The sequence below is a fragment of the Cydia fagiglandana genome, chromosome 19, assembly GCF_963556715.1.
Source record: "Cydia fagiglandana chromosome 19, ilCydFagi1.1, whole genome shotgun sequence".
Lineage (NCBI taxonomy): Eukaryota > Metazoa > Arthropoda > Insecta > Lepidoptera > Tortricidae > Cydia > Cydia fagiglandana.
In genome coordinates this window covers 8540299-8563876 of record NC_085950.1, presented here as the reverse complement: position 1 = coordinate 8563876, position 23578 = coordinate 8540299, and the positions used below count along the sequence as shown (strand labels likewise).

The following is a 23578-nucleotide window of genomic DNA, read 5'->3' as shown; positions in this document are numbered from 1 at the left end:
ACGAAATTACGCGCGTTTTGGTAAAAAAACTGATGTATGGAGTTACCACTCTTTCTTTACTTATATTATATGTGACGTTATCTATGAAAAGGGACCTTATTCTCGATGGCACTTACGCCATTATGAACGATGTTCCGATATAAATTCAATGCCGCGCGACGCTGTGCGGCGTAAGCGCCATCGACATTAAGATCCCTTTTCATAGATAATGCCTCATATTACTCTATGGCACTGAATAAAACCGTCGCTCAAATAACCGGAGCTGAGGGCCAGAGATTAGGGATGTTTCTGAGCATGAATAGCCGGCTTAGCACTTACCTTCCAGGCTTTCACGGCTTACCTAGATACCTTTATTGCCTTTTATATTTGTGTTATGTTCAGTCATACTGCCGTATTCGAACTTCAAGATATTCACAAGAGACTACACGTACTAGATCCATTCTAGATATCTACGTTATAGTTTAGATATCAACTAGTTCTCTTTTGCAGCGCAATTCGGGCAACCAATGTCACTTTTACGTTAGATAAGTAAGAGGGTAAGATATCTATTAGATGTGAATTGGATCTCTAAGTCATATCCTGTGGAAATCGTTCAAGAGTATCCCCAGAATCGCGCAAATGTCAAATTTGACAGGTTAGATTTTAAACATATTGTTATCGTATCTTGGTGATGTCTAAAAGATATCTAATAGATGTCTATTTCAAAATCCGAATCGGGCCCATAATACTTTTGTTGGCAAAAACTGAATGATGATGAATATGATGTTAAATACGGCCCCGACACTATCATGGATACTGACATTACTTTGACGGAATGACGTTTTTAGTGATAGTGTAGGGAGTGTCATGAAGGAATGACGGCAAGTAATGAAGTTTATTTTAATAATTTCCGTCAGTATTGGAGTTATGTCAAAGTAATGATACTAGAAATGACATTATACTGACAGTGAATTGATTAGAATGATGAAATCAGAAATGACAGAAAGAATGATGGACGATAATGAAGTTATTAAACATTTTTAATATTTTTGAAGAAATGTCAAAATAATGACATTATACTGATAGTGAGTGGAGCGCATCACTCTAATCCCTCATTCCGTCATTTAAAGTACTTTAGAAGAAGGTTTTATACTAACAAGAGTCATTACTGGCATTTAAATCAATAAGTGAAGTATACCTACTCTATTATCATTGCTCTAAAGTTTATTTTCACTTGACTCTCAAGAAAAAAGGAAAACATGCAGAATACAATGCATAAAGAAAATCTCTGTCCCTTTCTAAAAAATTTCCATACATGAAATAAAAATTAAAAACCTTTTATTTTAAGTTGTTTACAACAATTTAATTATATTTTTACCGGGAAACGCGATAATCGAAATTTAGTTATCTGCCTCTTTATCGTTCGAATATGCAAAAGTGAGGATGATGATGATGATGAAAAGTGATAGAGAGGTTAGATAACGAAATTTCGTGTTTCGCGGTAGACCCCCAGATTGTGATGGATTGTGGTAGTGGCGCCCCCTACGCAGAGTTTCGAGTAATATTCCCTATTCAGGGAAATAGAATAATATTACGCAATACTCTGCGTAGGGGGCGCCTCTAGCACATACTGAGGGCTTACCGCGTAATTTCGTTTTCTGCCACTTTATCACTCTTGCGTATTCGAGCGTTAGAGACTGATAACGAAATTTAGATTTTCGCATTTCGAAGTAGACCCTCTGAATTTGCTAGTGGACCCTACGCCGACTTTTGCGTAATATTCCCTTTTGCGTTTTATTTCGTGCATGGAGTTCAATATATTTTTTAAAATATGGTCAACATCCCTATTTCGTATATTCTGTATATGGCCTTATATAATAACATGTTGTAAGTATGCACCTATCCTATAAGTAAACTCTCTGGTTTATGGCATTATTCATAAACGCGTTACTGGCCTGAATTAGCTATGAATAGTTTTGATCTTCTCGTTTTGGTCTTTATCTCTCATTTTGACTTATGTATTTGTAAGAAAGGGATAAAACATATTAACTAAATCACGCCTGTAAAGCTTAAAAAGTTTTATGACTAATTGAGAATGAATAGTTAGTGTTTATGGTTGAATGTTCCATATAAGACTATCTCGTTCGAACTTGCTTTATGACGGACTCTTTTTTTATACCTCCTTACTTCGAACCTCCACAGATATTGTTTTTACTAAACGTCAGGTCAACCGCAGCAACCCCGACTAGTTTTAATCAGCAAAATCCTAACCACTTTTTTAATAATTAATATAATTATGTACAAGTATCAGTATTTCGGATACCCCAAAAACCTGTGTCTTAAAGGTCCTTCCCTCAGCATAATATATAGAATGCGACAGAAAAATGCGGTACTAAAGACTTTTTCATAAGGATCTGAAACGAAAAGAGATACTCAGGTAAAGTTCGAAGGAACACAATATAGATCTTTAAGACGAAATAAATTGCATTCAGTTTTCTTCAAAACGTCTGTTGATGTTACCTCAACATTATAAATGGTTTATAACATTATCGACTTGTAATTTATTTGCATGTAATCATAATATAAAAATATAACATTAGCCACCCCGGCTTCACACGGGTTACACAAAACCTTAACAAATTATACACTTAACCTTCCTCAAAAATCACTCTATTGATAGGTGAAAACCGCATGAAAATCCGTTCAGTAGTTTTCGAGTTCGAGCACACAAACAGACAGACGCGGCGGGGGCCTTTGTTGTATTTTATAAGGTGTTGGGATAACAGAAAACCTGAAATGGTTACCCATATTTTTTAATTGGCATCCATTTTGCAACAAGTTTTTGCCCTGCAAAAACTCGCCGAAAATTCTTGAGTTAAGTTAAGCACAATTAATTGTGTTATACAGGTTGGCTAAAAAATAACAACCTTGCCAGGGAGGTCTTGAGATTATACTGAGCAACTTTTAATATGGGACCAAACCTGAAATCGCGAAAAAAAATTTGGCTGTTTCATACATTTCGGTTAGTCCATTTTCTATTTTTTTGGCGATTTCGGGGTTGATCCCATAGAATAAGTAGCTCAGTATAATCCCAAAACCTATTCTGCATTGAAAAAAGGACTAATTTAAGAACTTGACGGAAAACGAATAGGACGACCCAAGACGATACCGATACCCTTGGAGGCAAAGTTAGCTAAATAGTAGAGATGCACCGGATATCCGGTTACTATCCGGTATCCGGCCTATCCGGCCATTATTTTACTATCCGGCCGGATACCGGATAGTGACCTTCTATCCGGCCGGATACCGGATAGTAACATTGCTTGATTTCGGAGTAAACAAATTGGATTTAAGGAACAGACACGGTCATAATCGTACTTGTTTATTATTTTAAAACAATTTAATCATTCCACTGACTTGCACGCGCACTTATTTCGAACCTAGAAATGAGTCCGCGCGAACGTTTACTAGGAAACAGGTCAAACCTGCAGAATGCGCACCTGAAAAACCGAAATGTAGGTATAGTTCAGCCGGCCGAATATCCGGCGGCCGGATACCGGATATTCGGCCAGTGTCCAGGCCGGATATCCGGTATCCGGTATCCGGCCAAACAACTATCGATTGCATCTCTACTAAATAGTTTGACGGTAAGTACCCAAGATCTGTAAGAAAGATATATTATTTTTGCCCAAAAAACTTGAAACAAGTCTGACTCTTCATTCGCGTCCATCCTTCACCATTTGTTTCAAGACTCTCGTCTAACTTTTTTGATTAATCTAAGTCAATCAACCAAAACTTTCTATTATAAATACCTAATACGTAAACAACTTAGGAACCATTTCATTGTAGCTCCAAAAGCAACCTTAACACGTTTTAATAGCGTTAATTTTATATCGTCCCTTACAGTTTAGAAAGGACTTTTCAACACTCAGCTCAAATATCACGAAAGACATCCAACCTTCACCTGTGTTAATAACTTTTAAATTCCAATGAATCTTCCAAGTCGGATAAGTTGTTTTAAAACTTTTATATCGGAATAAAGAAGGGATCAAAGCATGAACTTTGAAGGATATTTTAGACATTTCTTTTTTCTTGTAAGTTACTTGATTGGCGATTATTTTTTCTTGAGAGATTATTGGTAGCGGTGAGAAACACTGTTGGCCTAGCGGTAAGAGCGTGCGACTTTCAATCCGGAGGTCGCGGGTTCAAACCCCGGCTCGTACCAATGAGTTTTTCGGAACTTATGTACGAAATATCATTTAATATTTGACAGTCGCTTTTCGGTGAAGAATAAACATTGTGAGGAAACCGGACTAATCCCAATAAGGCCTAGATTCCCCTCTGGGTTGGAAGGTCAGATGGCAGCCGCTTTCGTAAAAGCTAGTGCCTGCCTACGTCAAAATTTGACCATGATTTAATCATGGGATTAGTTGTAAAGCGGACCCTAGGCTCCCATGAGCCATGGCAAAATGCCGGGATAACGCGAGGAAGAAGGTGTTGTGTTGGTAGCGGTGACTTTGGACCCGACAACGGCAAGTAAAGTGACCATCTTCCAAGGTTCATCTTTGAAACAACATCTTTTTGATACAATCGTTCAAGTTCAGACTTATGTAAAAGATTGTGTTATGTTTAAAAATTGGATAAAGTCTGTTCGGAAAGAGAAGAGTCGTGGCACAGAAGAAATAAGAATACAGAAAGAACACTTCCTACAAACCCGAAGTTTGACAGCGATTCAGGGTCGAATCATGCTATCCCTTTCGAAAATATAGCACTATCCCTTTCGGCTATTTAGGGTTGTCAAAATTCAAGTGATTATCTTATCTGTGGTCGTGCACGCACAAGGAAGTTAAGTGATGCCAACCCTAATAATTGCTCGGAGCAATGCTGAGCCGAACGGTGCCGAGTTCGACCGAAGTCAGGAGTGTCTCCCCACTGGTCGTGGAATGTATTGGGCGGCATACATTCCACGACTCTTCTCTTTCCGCACAGACTCTAGATACAGTCAATGGTAACACTGAACGTCGTTTTGTAAAAAAAAACAACGGGTTGCACTCCAGGAGTGCCGGCAGAAGTAAAAACCCAAATACATTGTAACAGTTTTTCGATCAGGTCACGTGCCCGTCTTACATCTTACGCTGTCGCGACTTTAACATTTTTTTCCTATCACGAAATCTTACGTCTTACGCTGTCGCAAGCTTAACATTTTTTCCCCATCACAAAAAGTGCACAGCGCCGCTAAAGAAGTTTTCACTTCAAAAAAAAATCTATATAATAAAACTGCCTTGTTAAGCCAAATAATTTGTTTTTGAGATACCGCTACTGGGTTTATGAGGGCAGAAGCAGAAGAATATGCCTACTAGATTCCTGTGCGACATCATCTGCGTAGGATGATGAAATTAATAAAAACTATCACATGATAGTTAGGATATCACATGATAGGAAGGACACATGTCCTTCCTCGGGCTTCAAACTTACGCATCGATATTTTTAATTTTAGCAGGGATTTTATAAAACTGCAAGAGGGTGGCAAATATTTTGTTTAAACATTAGGTATAGAAACTACTAAGCCAATTTTGATCGTTGAGGTGTCAATCGATTAGTCTGTAGCCTATGGTCGTAACTAGAAGAGATTACCTACGTTTTTAATTGACTTTCTTAAGGCTACTTGCACCATTCATTAACCCGGGGTTAAGCGGTTAAACCTGGAGTTACCATGGTTACCAGTACAATTTGACACTGGGTTAACGGTTTAACCGGTAAACCTCGGGTTAGTGGGATGGTGCATGAGGATTATATTTTTCAAGCGTTTCTTTTCTTGGTTTTACAGGCGAAAGCTCAAATGAGAGATCCTTAAAATAGGTACTGAAGACCGGTACTAAGACCGGTGAAAGAGGATCGGTACTGAAGGTTCTTGAGATCTCGGCATTCTCGGAGTTCAATGTCAAGGGCCTACTCGAAAATACCCTTCCAGACCTTGAGATTCAATGTTAAGTGTCTTATTATATAAAAATCTGATACATAAAGCCCTGATCACACGATGCGTTTTCACTTTTACATATTTGTCTTGTATTAAGCGTCGATTTTTAGTAAAGTATTTTTAAACTAGCTGTATATGGCATTTTGATGAAAATATTTTGACCTAAAATCACACGCTCAGTCACACAACAACAAAAAATCTTCTAATTACATTTCGAAATTAATATTCTTTTTTCGTACCAACCAACAGCAAGTTGAACTGCTAGATGGACCAAAAAGTTATACAACGTTTTTTTGTTGTGTAATATAAGTCACCTTCAACTATTCATTAATACTGTTTTTGCGATTAGTACCTACTCCGTGTACACCTATAAAGGGGCTACTGATTACCAGGGGGCCGATTTTTGAATTTTCGTCACTCGAAAATCGGTGGAAAACTGCGAAATGCTGATTTTTGAAATACGAGCGATCGATATTTGGAATCTAGTGGTACTGACCACTCGATATAATTCTATTAGTAGAATTTAAACGCCTGCTAGTGGAGATAATATCATTTAACGAAATACACGAAATCGAGTGGTCGAATTTCAAAAATCGGCCCCCAGTTCGCCGGAAGATATCAGCCTGTCAGTTAAGGGGCCCACTGATTAACAGTCCACTGGACGGTATCGGCCTGTCAGTTAGAACAAAATTTTGACAGTTCCGAACAACTGACAGGCCGATACCGTGCGGCGGACTGTTAATCAGTGGGCCCCTTTAAACGCAAAACTTGACAGCTCCAAACAACTGGCAGGCTGATATCGTCCGGCGAACTGGAAATCTGTGGACCCCTTAAGACTGAACGGAGCCTACACGTCAATTTTCATCGACAGGTACAAATTCATCAATATTCAAATAGGCCCTCGTAAATTCCAATTAAATCGGCCCCTTCCCGGCCATATTTCACCCTAATTGATATTAAGGACGGGCTCGATTCGTCTTTATTAAGCCTTAGAAAAGGCTTTCCTTTTTATTTAAGTACTAGGCTTTGCTCGCGACTTCATTTCTTTCCTTAAAGGCCCATTTACATGGTGCGAGTTTCTCGCACGTTTTGGGGCGAGAAATCGTATGACATTATCGTATGCAACAATCGTCAGGCGATTATCGAATAAAAATGTTTACACTCATGCGAGAAATAAAAACTCGCCTACGATTATGTCATGCGATACTCGAATGGCGATTATCGCCAGGCGAAATAGTTTACACGGGGAGCTGCGTTCTAGGGAGATATTTGCATACGATTTCTCGACTCGTCTAAACTGGTTCTCGTATGACATCTTTTCACGTACGTGCGAGTATCGCACGAATCGGTGCGAACCGATTTTCATACGAGTTTTACCTGTCAACTTACGTGATTAGTTACTAATCTTTTCACTATATTGTCAATATTCTTAGTAAATATTTCTTGTTTCTCTCATACTTTTTTAATTTTAATATATTTTAAGTTGCTTTACGAGTATTTTAATATTGGCTCTTGGCTGAAGTAACGTGACGTTGTTTTTAAGAAAAAATAAGTTGCCGGGAAACGACAACATAGAAGTATAACTACACGGTCTTTCTGTGATATCTGATATCTGACTATACTCTGAGGGGTGAATACATATGTAGGTCATACAAAAGAACTTTTACCTACTCCATGGTACCTAGGTAGGTAGGTAGGTTGTCATAAATTTCGAAGAGTCATAATACGTCAATGTTTTCTATGGAACAATTAGATTTGTTTCTCGCGATTTCGGGGTTGGCTCCACACTCCACAGTAAAAGCTGTTCAGTATGACCTGCATAATTCACCCCTCAGAGTACCTATGGCCAAACATCACAAAATACACTGTATGAAAAGAAAAATATTGTTGTGCGTTTTGGCTATTAATAAAACATTTTAAATGTCCCAAAAAACGCATAAAATTGGGACACCAACAAATATGAACTCGAAAATCTCGAAATGCGATTCTCGCATTAAAATTTTGTTTACACGGACACATCCAATCAGCAAAGGCGAGGCGATTATCGCTCCTTCTAGTACGATATCGTATGTTTAGTTTACATGATACTATATTTTTTCTCGTGCTACGATAATCGTGCGTTCGAGGCGAGAAAATCGCACCATGTAAATGGGCCTTAATTCCTCCTTTAACACCTTTAACGACTCTTTAAAATTGTATAAAGACCCCAGTACACAATGGGCCATTGCCGGCCACTCCAAGGGACGCAGCCATGCGGTAGAATGAGATAGCAATATCACTTGCTCCCTCTGACGCATAAATGCTGTGCCTCCAGTGTAAAAGGGTTAAACTCAAAAAATGAAATTTTTCAGTATGGCCGAAAAACGTTTCAAACCGTGTTTTCTATGCATTGTTTCTAAAAAAATTAGGTTTTTGTTTTTAGTTTAGATAGTTTAAGTCATGAATTATAACTTGTCATTTAAATTAACCTGACTTATGTGAAAGTAACGAAAATATTGGCTTTCAAAAACAACTTATATCCCTTTTCACAAAAATAATGAATGTGTGAAAAGGTTAAACTGCACTTTCTCTAGTGTTGCTAAAATCTTTTTGAACTTTTGTATTGTGTAAAGAAACCATTTTGGGAACTAAATATTGCATTTTTTTAGATTGATGGTAAAAAAACAAACCAAAAAGAATAATATCAATGGTTTTAAAGAGTGACTTAATATATTTAATTGCTCTGTTGAAATTGTGAATGGTTACTGAACCATTCACAATTTCAACAGAGTAATGTTGTACTGTAGTAGTGTTGTACTGACACCAGGGCAGTTGTACTTGTTTGTCTTACTTCCCCATCTTTGTTTTTTTTTGTTATTGTTGCACAATTCTTTCATAATCAGCCTTTTAGATGTCTTTTCTTCTACAGGACTTTCTTTTTGATATTTGACTTCCACCGTTTTGCACAACATTGACCACCTAAAAAATATATGGAAAGGAATCTAAGTGAACATTAACCATAATTATTAACTCAATTTAGCGAAACTAGATGGTGAAAAACGGTCAAAGTAAATTATTTATACCCCTTTACACATCATGACGTCTTAAAAAATGTTTGTGAATAATAATAAAACTTAAGTTTTACCGTCATTCACGAACTAGACTCGTTAGTTGAAATAGATCTAAGTGAATTTTGATTTCTTTACACCAAATGTTTCTTGAAATGTATTTTATTCACTAAGATTAAACTTTACTTTAACCATCGTTCGGAACACGATTCTTCAGTATCAATTTTTTTAAACGAGATTATATAAAAATAAATCGTTTTGAATATAATGGTTATGATTTTTGGCAAAGTTTAATTCTTTTGCACAATCGATATCTCAGCAATTAGAAGTCATAGGGCAGTGGGTGTCAGCACAAAATATGTAGTTTCATGAAATAAACCTTTTACTGGCAAAATTTGTAATTTGGATAAACTCGAGTTTAACCCTTTTACACTGGAGGCACAGAATGCGTCCCTTGGAATGGCCGACGATGGCCCATTGTGTACTGGGGCCTTAAGATAGGAACTTTAATGGGTTCAATGATTCTTTAAAATTGTATAAGATAGAGTTTAAAGTTTAAGAGCAATTCATTGTTTAAATTTGACAGCTGATGTAGGTGGCGCTGTACTATTCGGTACATTATGCGGTATTTTAGCCCTGATTGCCAAGGTTGACGGTTGATAATCCAGTGATCATACAACAAACCATTTTTCTTAAACATTGTATTATCGTCCACACTGTTAACTGACAGTTCGTAAGCCTTATTACAAAAGGCATAACTGTTAAGAGTGTTGCTATTTGTACGGTCACGGAATTTAATTTTCTCAAACATGCAATGAAATATTGATGTTATGTTCCTTATAATAGGCTGTGAAGTATGACGTTTCAGGTGCGGCTAGGACAAAAGGTCGTTAATGGAGTTTCATACAAATCTTGCAGGGCTAGGCCGGCAAAGTCCTCTTTTTTAATTTTAATTTCACAGATATTTGTGACACAGCATCGTGGCATTCATCCATTGAAAAAAAACCAGAGGCAGTATTTGCTTTATGGTTCGTAATGACACTCTGCCACTACGCCTATAAAAAAAACAAAAAACAATGTTTGCTATAATTTGCAGTTTTATTTGTATAAAATCAACATGAACTTAATAAATAATAATTAACCAAATTCTATAAATTTAAATTATAAATTTAACTACACAAATAAAAACATTTAAAATATTTCATCTAAACGTTAGCGGTAAAAAGGTCTACTCAAACACGCGTAGTTATTTTTTTTTTAATTATTATGGGGGTAAAGTTGAAAAATTTTCATTCTGTTTTATTGGATTTATGGTGCGTTGTTGATTTTTTTACTTTAATATGAGTTCCGACGAAATAATGAAATTAATATTAATTGTAATCGTAGGTGTTGGAATTGGCAGCGTAAGCAGAATTGATTTTAAATGACTTGCTGCCTCTGCCGCCAAGTCAAAGACGAAGTATGTATATGGTTGTTTATGGCAATTTTATTATTTGAGAAACTAAGAAAAATGGCTTACAGTTTATTAAAAACAGTTTTGTGGCAAATTTTAAATGAATGTAACTACTAATTCGTCAACACTTATTTAGTCGTATGGCACAAGTACATAATGATATAAACATGAAAGACTATGTAAACTTATGTGACGAAAACGACAGTCAGACGGATACAAGGCGAAAAAATCAAAGATACATGAAAATATACGGGTACATCTCGACTCGTGTAAAACATACGCGTGATAATGATATAGGTACGATTGGTTATATTTTGGGTGTAGTTTACTTTTTGTTTTTTCTATAAATAAAACTTGGGTTTCGTGGATTTTTTATTTTATTTATTTCATTGCATGTTTGAGAAAAGCACTATACATACCTCGGCGGGAAATGGGGTTGCCCGCGCTCAGACCTATCCGGCCTCGCTTCGCTCGGCCGTCTATATGTCTTCGGCCGGCAACCCCTTTCGTCCCGGCCTCTGTAGTAATGTACTATTAAGTACTATTTCGTACCTTGTCACTGTGACAAAATATGGTATGAGGTCCCTCTACTTTCATATTGATTTTCACTGTGACCACAGAATAAATAATAGTACTAGGTACAGAAGACTCACTCTCTAACACAACGCGTCTGTTACGATCTGGACAGATATGGCCGCTAGGTGGCGACAGCGCCACGCGCGGCTTATGGCTAGCCACCAAAATTGGCGTGGAATGGATGTACTTTTAGCTACCTGTAGCAAAGCGACGAAATCGCGGAGTGAGCTACGTCTGCTGTGACAAGGTACGAAATGATCATCATCATCATCATCTCAGCCATAAGACGTCCACTGCTGAACATTAGGCCTCCCCCTCGGACCTCCATTCGTACCGGTTGGAAGCGACCCGCATCCAGCGTCTTCCGGTGGCCTTAACAAGGTCGTCCGTCCATCTTGTGGGTGGACGTCCTACGCTGCGCTTGCTAGTCCGTAGCCTCCACTCGAGCACTTTTCGACTCCATCGGCCATCTTTTCTGCGCGCAATGTGGCCTGCCCATTGCCACTTCAGCTTGCTAATCCGGTGGGCTATGTCGGTGACTTTAGTTTAGTACGAAATGATACTGAAATCAAATTGTTTGACTGTATTTCGATTACAATCAATCTTCGAGCAACACGGAAGGGAAGGCGGCATTCGCACTATTTCCCCTCTGCCGAGGTACAAGATTAGCGCGTCAATTTAATCTAGCGCGGGTAATAAAACTAGTTGCACTTGGATTTTTCACTAGACCGAGTCCAGACGCGCGCGTGAACACTGCTGCACAAAAATGCCTGTTTGCTCGGTTTTTTTTTATAAAAAGAGGTCGGGGACATCAAATTTACAAAAAGAAAGTGTTACATTTCACATGTAATATTTTTTTTTACATATCATACGTTAAATTACATTTAAATACAATTATTATATTTTTGTCTCAAGTAATTGTTGGATTTATCGATTTTGCTCGCTCAGTACAAATTGCGGATCGGTTGAGCGACAAATCCGACTTCTCATCTCTCAGAATACAATGACATACTTCAACGAAAATGTGTTAGTGTGCGTGTTGTGACACTAGTCACTCGTCCGTACACAAAAAGAGATCGAGGTTTGCAAGATTTGTCTTTGACGTGTGTCATTTTCTATGTATTTGTGTCGTCATTACAGATTGGATTTTGTATGTAAGTGTGTGAGAAATGCGACTGTGTGCACCTTTCCCCCCGCGAAAAATGGCAGAAAGATTTGTACGGCGAGATATCGCTTGGGCCCCTCCCTTCCGACATGTCGGAAGCCGGTGTTGCTCGAAGCAATCAATCGATTTTGCGTGATTGAGCAACAAAATAGAAAATCCCTAAGAAACAACTAAACACACAAACCTTCATTCATGAAGTCAATAAGTTATTTAAAAACACCTCCTCCTTTTTAAAAGTTACTTAAAAAATATGCTTTACAAGTAACTTAGGGCATACTAAAAATTCCTGGAACTGGGGGCCGATTTTTGAATTTCGATCGTTCGATTTCGTCACTCGAAAATCGATGGAAAACGGCGAAATGCTAATTTTTGAGATACGAGCGATAAAAATTTGGAATCTAGTGGTATTGAACACTCGATTTCAATTCTATTCGTAGAATTTAAATGCCTAGTAGTGGAGATATTAATTAACGAAATACACGAAATCGAATGGTCGAATTTCAAAAATCGGCCGGCCCCCTGGCCACTTAGAAAAAATAAGTCGTTTCAAAATTATATCAGAATCCAGAAACTTTCAGTATGGCCCACGTAAAGCAAATTGCCGAGTAAACTTTTGACCATTTCCCTTTTAAATCAGCGGGGCACGCTAAATATTCATTGTTGACGGGATAACTTGAGATTTGAGATGTGATTTACATATTGATCTCTCGTACTACCAGATCTGGGGGATTACAATCTGTAACAGAGAAAGGACGAATAGACAATTCAGGAAAACTAGTATAAGTACGTGATAATCAGATGATTATCGCATTGGAGTAAACTATTTCATGCATTTAACGTTGTTAAATATATAGGAAACAAGAAAACTCATTTATTGTAAAATAAGTGTTATAAAATGAATACAAAACTAAAATTAACTACAACTAAAAACTAAAGCTAAAAAAAATAAAAATTTTGCGCCCTTGGCACAGAATAAATAATAGTACGTAGTAGTAGTAGTACGTCTGTCACGATCAGCACAGATATGGCCTCTAGGTGGCGACAGCGCCACGCGCGGCTTATGGCAAACCCCAAAATTGGGGTCGAACGGATGGACTTTTCGCTACCTGTAGCAAAGCGACGAAATCTCTGAGTGAGCCACGCGTGCCCTTGGTAAGGTGCCCTGATGGGCAGGCCAGACCTATCCCGCGCTGGATTGCTACGGCCAATCTTTGAGCGAGAAAGCTGCCCGCGCGAGGGTCACCTGTGGCCTGCCTTAGGCGTTTGCTGAGCTCCTTGTGCAGCCCCCGAGCCCCCCTACCCCACGGACCTAGTGTCTCGACACCGAAGGCTACAAATTAAATATATTTTATTAAAAACATGACAATTTTGTAAAAAATAACCATGTTGTATTTATTTAATATCACATTGAATTTTGTCCTAATTTCATTCCAGCGAGCGAAATGTATACCAGGTGTGGCCTGTAACACGAGCAAATAATTAAAACATAGATTGTACTCATCAAACGGTGACACTTTTGTTCGACTACTTTTAAAAATTATGAAGTATTTAGACTTGCTATTTTTCATACAAAATAAATATTATCTTCAATGGACGCCATCGCCACGCCATATCATTGTGATTGACGTTGCTTGTCATGCCTTAAACATAACAAAATTCGCAGTACATTGCGTCTTAGAATAAACTTTAAAGTGTATTAAAAATCAAACTACAAGTTATTTTTAAAAGTCGCTGAACAAATGTTGGTTAGTATGAGGAGTACAGCTTATAGTTTAATTTTTTGCTCATATTACAGGCCACACCCGGTATAGAAAGTAAGTTACGCAGACGTTAGCGAATATGTCAGTTTGACACTGCTACTTAAGGCAGTCGTGGTAAGGCCCGAAGTTCGTAATATTTTAACATTCAAAGGCACAAAGAACCAAGCCTTACTCGACATTTCCATGTCTCTCGCTGACAATGTCCTCCATTGAAAGACAGTTGTAGCCCGGTAAGCTCCGGCTTACGGAGGATTTTATCACTTTTATAACCTACTTTGGGATTCAAAGGGAGTTTCTTCATTCAGTTGAAGTTCGAAGCAGGTTCTGAATTAGTCGGGATATTTTTTTATGTGTGTATGTTACCGTGAAACTTCGTTTTCCGTTTGCCTAATTAAAACTAGTTTTCCGGAACGCGTCAGCGAAAACGCATTTACACTAGTTAAAACATATTACACATTAAATGTTAGTTGCATACCTACCTATCGATTGTTGTATATCTGTGTCCCTAGTGAAAAAAGGTATAAGTCTCGGGCAGCGCAGTTGTAAATGGGTATAAGTTCCAAGTAACACCTGTGCCCTTTTACTCCTAAGCTGCGTGAGACTTGTACTCTTTTTCACTGGGCCACAGATATATAGGTATGCCATACTAACTAATTATTTATATCTTGTCTCGAGCTATTTCCGAGTATTTCATGAAAGAAATCTCATGCCATTAGAACTAATTGTAACTACGACTACGTAGAACTTCACAATTACGTCATGTTGAGCGAGAAACTTGAGTCAAAGTAAGGTAAGTTGGACTGGAACTTCTACCTTAGGTAGTTTTGTTACATTTATATACCTAACATATACATATGTACCTAAGTTCATACCTGTCTGCTCCTGCTAATGATACAATAATATATCCTAGGTTAGAACTTCATGCAGAAAATTTAAGAAATTTGACAGAATTACTTTGCATTCGACATAAGAAAAACTTTTAAACACGAGTTTTTAATAGACTGGTGTTCAATAGGTATATCTTATTATTAAAAGTGATTGAACTTAGAGCATTAATAACTGGAGTCGCCTTTAGAGCTTATCCCCCTGCCGAAAAACTTGCACAATTGTGCAAACCTTTGTACGGACTGACATTGAGATGGCTATCTGTACGTTACGTACTCAAATCATGTAGAAATAGTAATACATTTGACGTTCTTTCCCCCGCAAAAATACGCGGACTGTTTCGTACAGAAAATGACAGCCATGACGTCTCCAGTTACTAAATGCTCTAAGCATTTGAAGCAAATGTAACATAGCTTATGATTTTTTAAATCCAAAAATACCGGGTGTGGCCTGTAATATGAGCAAAAAATTAAACTGTAGGCTGTACTCCTCATACTGACTAACATTTGTTCAGCGACTTTTAAAAATAACTTGTGGTCTGGTTTTTAATACACTTTAAAGTTTATTCTAAGACGCAATGTATTGCGAAATTTGTTATGTTTAAGGCGTGACAAGACAAGCAACGTCAAATCACAATGATATGCCGTGGCGATGGCGTCCATTGAAGATAATATTTATTTCGTATGAAAAATAGGGAGTCTAAATACTTCATAATTTTTAAAAGTTTTTGAACAAAAGTTTCACCATTTGAGAAGTACAATCTATGTTTTAATTATTTGCTCATGTTACAGGCCACAACCGGTATATACCTAGGTACATTATCATTATTTATCTATTACCGATACTCATAAATATCTTACCTTACCTATACACATACTCGTATATATTAATGTCCAACCGGTCATCCCGAATAGAACCCGAACTAGGTCACGGTATTTAATAATGGGACCAACTTCTAAACGACTATACGTTTAGCTATGTGGGTCATACACAGGAGAACAAGGACTGTATTTTCTGTACCCAAAACGAGGACACTATATAGAGTCTAATTTCTAACTTTCCGCAGAAAAAAATCAAAAGGTAAAGTCAAGCATTTTTTGTTTGTCTAATGCAGCCAGCGTATTATGGATAGCTTTATCCATCTTTATCCACGTGATAAAATAACTGTCACAGTTTAACACCGTGGGATAGAAAGTGACGGACACCGTCTTATCACGCTGTCACGTAGACAAGAACGACCATCATATCCGTACACGGAGTTTCACATGGAGTGGAGCGGACACCGGTGTGTTTTTGACGAATGATCTTAATATGCTCCCTCTAATCTTCTAAATTAAGTGTTTTAATCTTCTAAAGTGGCTTTGTAAGGTGTAGACTTCGCAGACTCTCTTAGCTTCACCATTTTGAAAAAAATCCATAAACGGAACAGACAAAAAATCTACACAGTTATCCAAGTTACAAAATTTCACGAGAAAATCCGGACAGGCAGACCTGGACATTTTACCTAAGCTGAAATGAAAACCTTCGCTCTCTCTCGGTCAACTATCTACTGGATAAATGTGGTTTTCCATTACAGAAGGGTACTTATACTAGTTATACTTCAAGTGTAATAAGGACGTTTTTATCTGAAATTCCAACAAAATTCTGATAGAAACGCCCTTATTACAGATGAAGCATAAGGGCGCTTTTCTGATGGAAAGCCGCAAGTATTGGTGTTTGCTACGTTCTGCAGGTCGTTATGCGTTCTCCTGTTTGAGAAAGAATTGTTGTTTTGAAACTGTTCGAATGTTTGAATTGATTTCATTATAGTACTTCAGGGTTAAATGATTAAACCTGGAGTTACCATGGTTACCAGTACAATTTGACACTGAGTTAATGGTTTAACCGCATAACTTCAGGTTAGTGGGATGGTGCAAGTGGGTCTTCTTAGTACCTAAACAATTATACCTGTTATGTATTTAATACTTAGTCCTATTTAAATATTTATAATCTAGGTAATTTAGTAATAGTAAAATGTAGCCAAGCTTTGTTGTACTTCTGGTTCTTTGTAATATTTCAATATGTACTGTATGTATTTGTATCAGGTACGTTATAATACAAACATTTTCAAAACCTTACCTGAAACAAACAACTTTTCAATAGCATCAATTAGTTGAGCCTCAAAATAAATCTATTGATCTTTGACAACAGGCTTCATATTCAGAGTTTCTAAGTAGGTCATCGTTTAGTGACGACTTCTAAATGCGTCTGCCTAATAAAAGGTAATCATGGATCGATTGGTTAGTTTGAACGATTTTAAGTAAACATATTTAGTTTGCGGTGGTGGCCGAGTGGATATGACGCCCGACTTTCAATCCGGAGATCGCGGGTTCAAATCCTGGCTCGTACCAATGAGTTTTTCGGAACTTATGTACGAAATATCACTTGATATTAACCACTAGCTTTTCGGTGCAGGAAAATATCGTGAGGAAACCTGCATACATCTGCGAAGAAATTCAAAGGTGGTGAAGGTGAAAAGGTGAAGGTGAGGTGGGGACGGTTTTGTTTGACAAAACGTCACCTTTGATACTGACACATCTAATCCATATCGTTTCTACATCTATTAGTTGACGTATCTTAAAGGTCGAATCGGGCAGTTAGTATTTATGATTCGAACCCGCTTAAGCTTAAGGCCTGAGTAGACGCTCGAAGCGGAGCGTTCGGCGGGGCGTGCAGCGTGGCGTCGGGCTCACAAGTAATTTGAGCAGCGTGCACTGAGGCCGCTCCTGGAGCTTTCTACGGGCTGTCCCGTACAAACGCATTGTATTTCCTGTGTTGTGACTTTTTTCTCGGCATTTAAAGTAGGCGATTATTTTTCTGTGCATATTTTTGACCGGGGTCCCTTTGTTTCCCATAAAGGTTTAAGTCATAATGTATTGTTTGTCATATTATTGTTAGTCATAAAACTGAAACCGTTAACTTTTCAGGATTTTCGTAAGGACATTCTATAGATAGGATAGGTTAGGTTAGGTTTGATTTATGGCAATCCTGAAAAGTTACGCGTTTCTGAGAAAAACCAATTATGACTAACGAAAATTCGGACAAACAATACATTATGACTTAAAACTATTTGGGAAACAATAGAGACCCATTTTTGACCATTTGTCATAGAAAAGGAAACTCTTACACCTTTAAATCTTCAGAAACTTCGCGTTTGTACGGGACAAAGGTAGGCAATTTCATGGAATGCTCCTCCTATACGTTTGCATTTGTTTAACATGCACGCCGCACGCCCCGCCCCGCTGCACGCTCAACTCGAGCGTCCACTCAGGCCTTACACTAAGGGCTAAAGTATTCCGTGTGTGTTCCAGGTAATGGCTACATCGAGGGCACGGAGCTGGACGGGTTCCTGCGGGAGTTCGTGTCCAGTGCCAATTTCACCGACATCAGTCCTGACGTGAGTACAGGCACAAATCTTTACATGTTTTCAGATTTAACAAGGAACATTAAAAAAACCTTAAGAACCCTTCAACGTGCACACTAGCGCCACTGCTAAATAATCGTGATTATTTAAATTTCACTAAAGATAATTAAAAAAGGAGGCCGCTACGGACTGTATTGTGTTATTAAGTACCTTTTGAATACATCAAACTAGTTTTTATGTTGCTGGATTTGTCAATCTATGCGTCCAAAGTAAAAACGGCCGTTTTTGTTTTGAGTTCCTAGATCGACGAATCCAGCAACATAAAAACTAGTCTGATGTATTCAAAAGGTACTTAAATACACAATACAGTCCGTAGCGGCCCCCATTTTTAAATACCTGTCGTTAAATTTAAATAATCACGATTATTTAGCAGTGGCGCTAGTGTGCACGTTGAAGGGCTCTTAAAGAGAAATCAGGGCTCTGGCAAATTCATAAGGCAGCAGACATCACTATCAATGACATTGCGTGGTAAAAAAAATGTCTTTTTACGGTTCCGTACCCAAAGGGAAAAACGGGACCCTATTACTAAGACTACATGATCATTCAAAATGCTTGAGTATTTTCCGTACACTGTATCCGTGTGATATACGACTTGAGTACAATCGTAAACAAACAATATTCCGCGAAATTCATACTTTTGAATAATGGATTTGACGTACATACTTTGTGTATTAAGCTGCCTTAATGTATTCTATGTCCTCTTTTTGTTTTGTCTCGTACGATTTATACTACATATTTATCTAACGGCCGTCTTCGGACAATGTTTATGTCACAGCGATACGATGCCGATCCATCAGTGTCAAAAGTGACGTTTTTTGTTGTAGAACTGTCATTTTTCGAATACGACCGTAAGTTCCCACAACACCAGCCTTATGTTATGCTCACTGTGGGGCTTAGTCAAGGCGATTTTATGCAAATCCACAAAAACAGCAGTCGGCATTTTTCGCGACAGCACAAAAATATTAAATCTCAAAGGATAAGGTTGTCCATCACTTTCGAAAAGTAAAATTCTATTCCGAATATTTGACATGCCATCGTAAACTCAAAGAAATATACAATAAAGTTCAATATTGCTTGAAGGAAAAATGTTTGGATATATTTAGTTACTTTATTTTATTTTATACAAATCATGTTATTTCGTTCTATGAATGTCATGTCCCTGGTGGCACACGAAAGTGACAAGAAACCGAATCATATTTTTATCTTATTTTGTTGTGTTTGTAAATAAAATTTACTGCAAGTATAAGAATAAGTTACTTAAATTTGTAAAACAAGAGGTCCGCAAAGTTGGTTTTTGCTGCGAGTTCTCATTTTGAATTTAGGTACAGGGTACAGTTAGAACAACCTGCAATAATTTTAATGATGTTAAACAACGAAGGCCGCTAAAATATGCGACACGCTGTTATTGCGCTACAAATATGATCGTGACAGATATCAGGCCGAACATGCGTGACAAAAAGAGAGTTCGTAGTTGAAAGTTAAACAGTAAAGTGTGATACTGTCGCTGCTTTCTAGCTATAGACTAAAAAAATGAGCTGTTAAAGTAAACAGTCTATTTTCCTTTTTCGTCTATTTATCTATTGATACGGATATACCTACCCACTGATAGGTGATAGAAATGTTTATTGTTTAGTCATCTTTTGCAATTTGTTTAGAGTTAAATCAAGAAAAGCACAGCACAGTGCAGGTGTTATTTTAAACATCAACCTTCAATGAAATTATGTCGTATAAATAACACTGGCACTGCGTGTGTGCTGTCAAAATCTCTGCAGACTTTTCTTGGCCTACCTAACTATTTTTTCTGCTACGGTACTACCAAGGTTTTGTACCCACTATTTCAAACTACCACACACATACAATGGGTTAAGTGGCCCACTGATTAACAGTCCGCCGGACGGTATCGGACTGTCAGTTGTTCGGGACTGTCAAAATTTTGTTCTGACAGGCCGATACCGTCCGGCGGACTGTTAATCAGTGCAGTGGCGTAGCTAGGGGGGGGCGGCGGGGGCGGTCCGTCCCGGGTGTCACCCATTTAGGGGTGACACCCGACCGTGAACATCAGTAGTGCCAGCTATAAAAATTCATAAAATCATGTAAAATGAAAGCGATGGAGTAAATCTTGAGCTATTGAACATAAATTACAATTACTCTTTTTAAATATATTTTACAATTTTGATTGAATTTTGGGGTGACACCCACAATTTCCGCACCGGGTGCCACCCATGCTAGCTACGCCACTGAATCAGTGGCCCCCTTTAAAACTAAACAGTGGCAGCCCTAGCTATAAAATATTGAAACAAAAGCCAACGTTCCCCGGATATCCGGAAAGCTCCAGCTAAAAGCTTTCGCCCAATAAAACAGCTTTGTTGAGCTTTCCAAAGTTGTATTACGTGCATTATGGCTCACGGCGCGAAACTTTGCTGCACTCCTTACTTAATGCACTTCCTTAGAGTGCATAGTGCATGTGTTCGTGTACAGAGAAAGCAGACAATAGTTATTTGTTTTACAGGGGGGCAAAGTTGTTGTTTAACCGCTCGTGCTAATATTGATACCCGAGCAAGCGAAAGATTCCAAAATTGAACCACGAGCGTAGCGCGTATTTCGAAAAATGGAATCTTGAGCGTTGCGAGGGTTTCAAAGCACGAGGGTTAAACAAAATTTGCCCCCGAGTGAAACACAAAATTTTTCACCACATCAACCCGAAGCAAATATTAGAATAGAATAGAATAGAATAGAATAGGTTTTTATTCGTAAACACACAGAGAACAGACATACATAAGAAAAAACAGTGTAAAATAAAGTGTCACGAAATGGTACCATCTCAGCATGTTGCTGGCGACTTCCAGCGCTGATCTTCCGATGAGACCATCAAGTGAGAAATATTCACGGAAGGTAACAGACAAAAACTAAAATAAAGAAACATAAAGGAAAGAAACATAAAATAAACCAAAAAATAGATTACAAACATTTTACACAGCTAATACAAAAAAGAGATACAACATGACGACATAAGTGAATACATGACAATGAGAACCGATCGAACTTGTACCATCCGGTCGGGTCATATCGTGGCGCGGCATTAAGCGCGCATAACTAGCGCCAGCGGTAGCTACATGAAATTAAATTCGATGACAGATTTGACAAACAATAAAGTGAGTTAACCTAATATAAAATCTCAATCAGTTTTTACTTCTTACAAGTTACAAAGTTGGCACACATAAACAAAAACAACACGAAAGAAACAAATATAAACATTATAATGACATGACACAGATAATAAGGATGGCGTGTCGGGAATGGTGTCGTCTCCTATGCGGAAGGAACAAAAACATTGTGGTAAGTAACAAAAATACAATACAATACAGTACAACAATAGCAAGAGTTTTGACTACAGGCAACTGGTTTCTAATCTGCAGGTTTCCTGGTTAAGCTGGTGATTGAGCATAAACTGTTTGAGCTTTGTTTTAAAACTATATATACTTTGCAGGTTTCTCACTGGAGGCGGAATGTTGTTCCAACAGCGGGACGCAGAATATTTAAAGCTTCCTCGGAAAGCGGCTGAGGCATGACGCGGCGTCAACAGATGAATCCCACAATCACGGCGTTCGCGGAGCTTGATGCAAGATAGCTTGTTGAAGAGATATGAAGGAGTTTTATAGTTCAGTACGCCAAAGAGCAAACAAGCCAAGTGTAGTTTACGGCGGTGTTGCATTTTGAGCATCCTATGGCTATTCAGATATGGGGTCACGTGAGCTCTCAACGGAATATCGAAACAGAAGCGAGCACAGGCATTTTGAACACGCTGTATGAGTCGTTTAGTTTTTGCAAGAAGTCTAGGCCCAAACACAACATCCACGTAGTTCAGCTTTGATAAGACGAGTGATTCAATTAATTGAATGCGGAGGTTTTCACTTAAATATGGCCGAATTTTATATAGTACCTTAAGTTTATAAAAGCAACTCCTAATGGCCTCAGCGGTATGTTTCTCATATCGTAGTCCACAGTCCATTATGAGACCTAAGTTACGCGCCTCATACACCCTCTCAACTGGTTCGTTCATTAGCAGAACATCCACTGAAATGCCGGCACCAGCCAGTTGCTGCTTGCTGCCAAACACAAGGTATTTTGTTTTGCTGGGATTAAGTAGTAGGCAGTTTTGTGTAGCCCATCCAGCAATTCTGGTGAGATCTTCATTTAGTTTCCCTATGGTACTGTTGATATCGGCTGGCTTACATGATATATACACTTGTATGTCATCTGCATAGATGTGGTATTTGCAATGCGTGATGTGAGATGTAATATCTGCGGAATATAATATAAACAGGAGCGGGCCAATCACGGATCCTTGCGGAACTCCTCTAGTTAGCTCAGCTTTCTCAGAAAAAAGTGAAGAACCATCACTGAGATGCACTTTTACAATTTGCGATCGGTTGGACAGATAGCTTGCAAACCACATTATAGTTTTATGGTCAAAACCATAGTAGCTCAACTTCGATAATAGCAGGTTAATATTCAAACAATCGAATGCCCTTGAAAAATCGAGGAGTACTAAAAGTGTACACATTCCCTTGTCTTGAGCATCCAAAATGTTATCAGTGACATCCAATAGAGCAGTCATTGTACTTCGTCCTTTGCGGAAACCTGATTGGACATCTGGCAAAATATTATTTTTTTCTAGGTAGGTGGTTAACTGTGAGCAGACAACTTTTTCCAATATTTTAGATAGGCAGGGTAGTATGCTTATGGGCCTGAGGTCTTTAGGCATGGTTGGGTTTGATACTTTAGGCAAGGGGTTTACTAATGCTAACTTCCAGATATCTGGAAAGGTGGATGTAACAATAGAGGTATTTATTAGGCTTGTAATGATGTCAATTGTGTATGGGAAAGTTAAGAGAAGCATATTCAAATTTATCCCATCAAAACCCTCAGCGTTAGATTTTAGACATTTAATTATTTTGATAATCTGGCTAGAATTAATAGTGTCTAAGTGAAAAACAGAGTCATTGTACTTATGGAACTCAAAATAAGTTAACTGTGATATAGTGACACCTGTAGTTCCCGGCAGCTCTAGAAAATGTTTATTTAAGATATCAGGGTTATTGAAAAAAGTAGGTAATTCTTTATCCTTTTTAGGTAAGACTGCTGATTTCAAGTTTTTCCATAAAGTTTTAGGTTCTTTTATTTTATTATTTATATTTTGTTTGAAATAAGCAACTTTTTCAAAATATAAAGCTTTATTTACAACAGATTTAAGATCTTTGTAGTATTTCTTT

The 23578-nt window shown here is 38.0% G+C and overlaps 1 protein-coding gene across 1 annotated transcript in view; it reads left to right on the top strand.

The window, feature by feature from the left end:
- LOC134673760 (calbindin-32) overlaps window positions 1-23578 on the top strand; it is a 153392-nt gene that overhangs the window by 76064 nt on the left and 53750 nt on the right. Inside the window, exon 3 of the mRNA XM_063531780.1 lies at window positions 18193-18278. Coding sequence (XP_063387850.1) covers window positions 18193-18278 — 86 coding nt within the window. The remainder of the gene's footprint in view (window positions 1-18192; window positions 18279-23578) is intronic.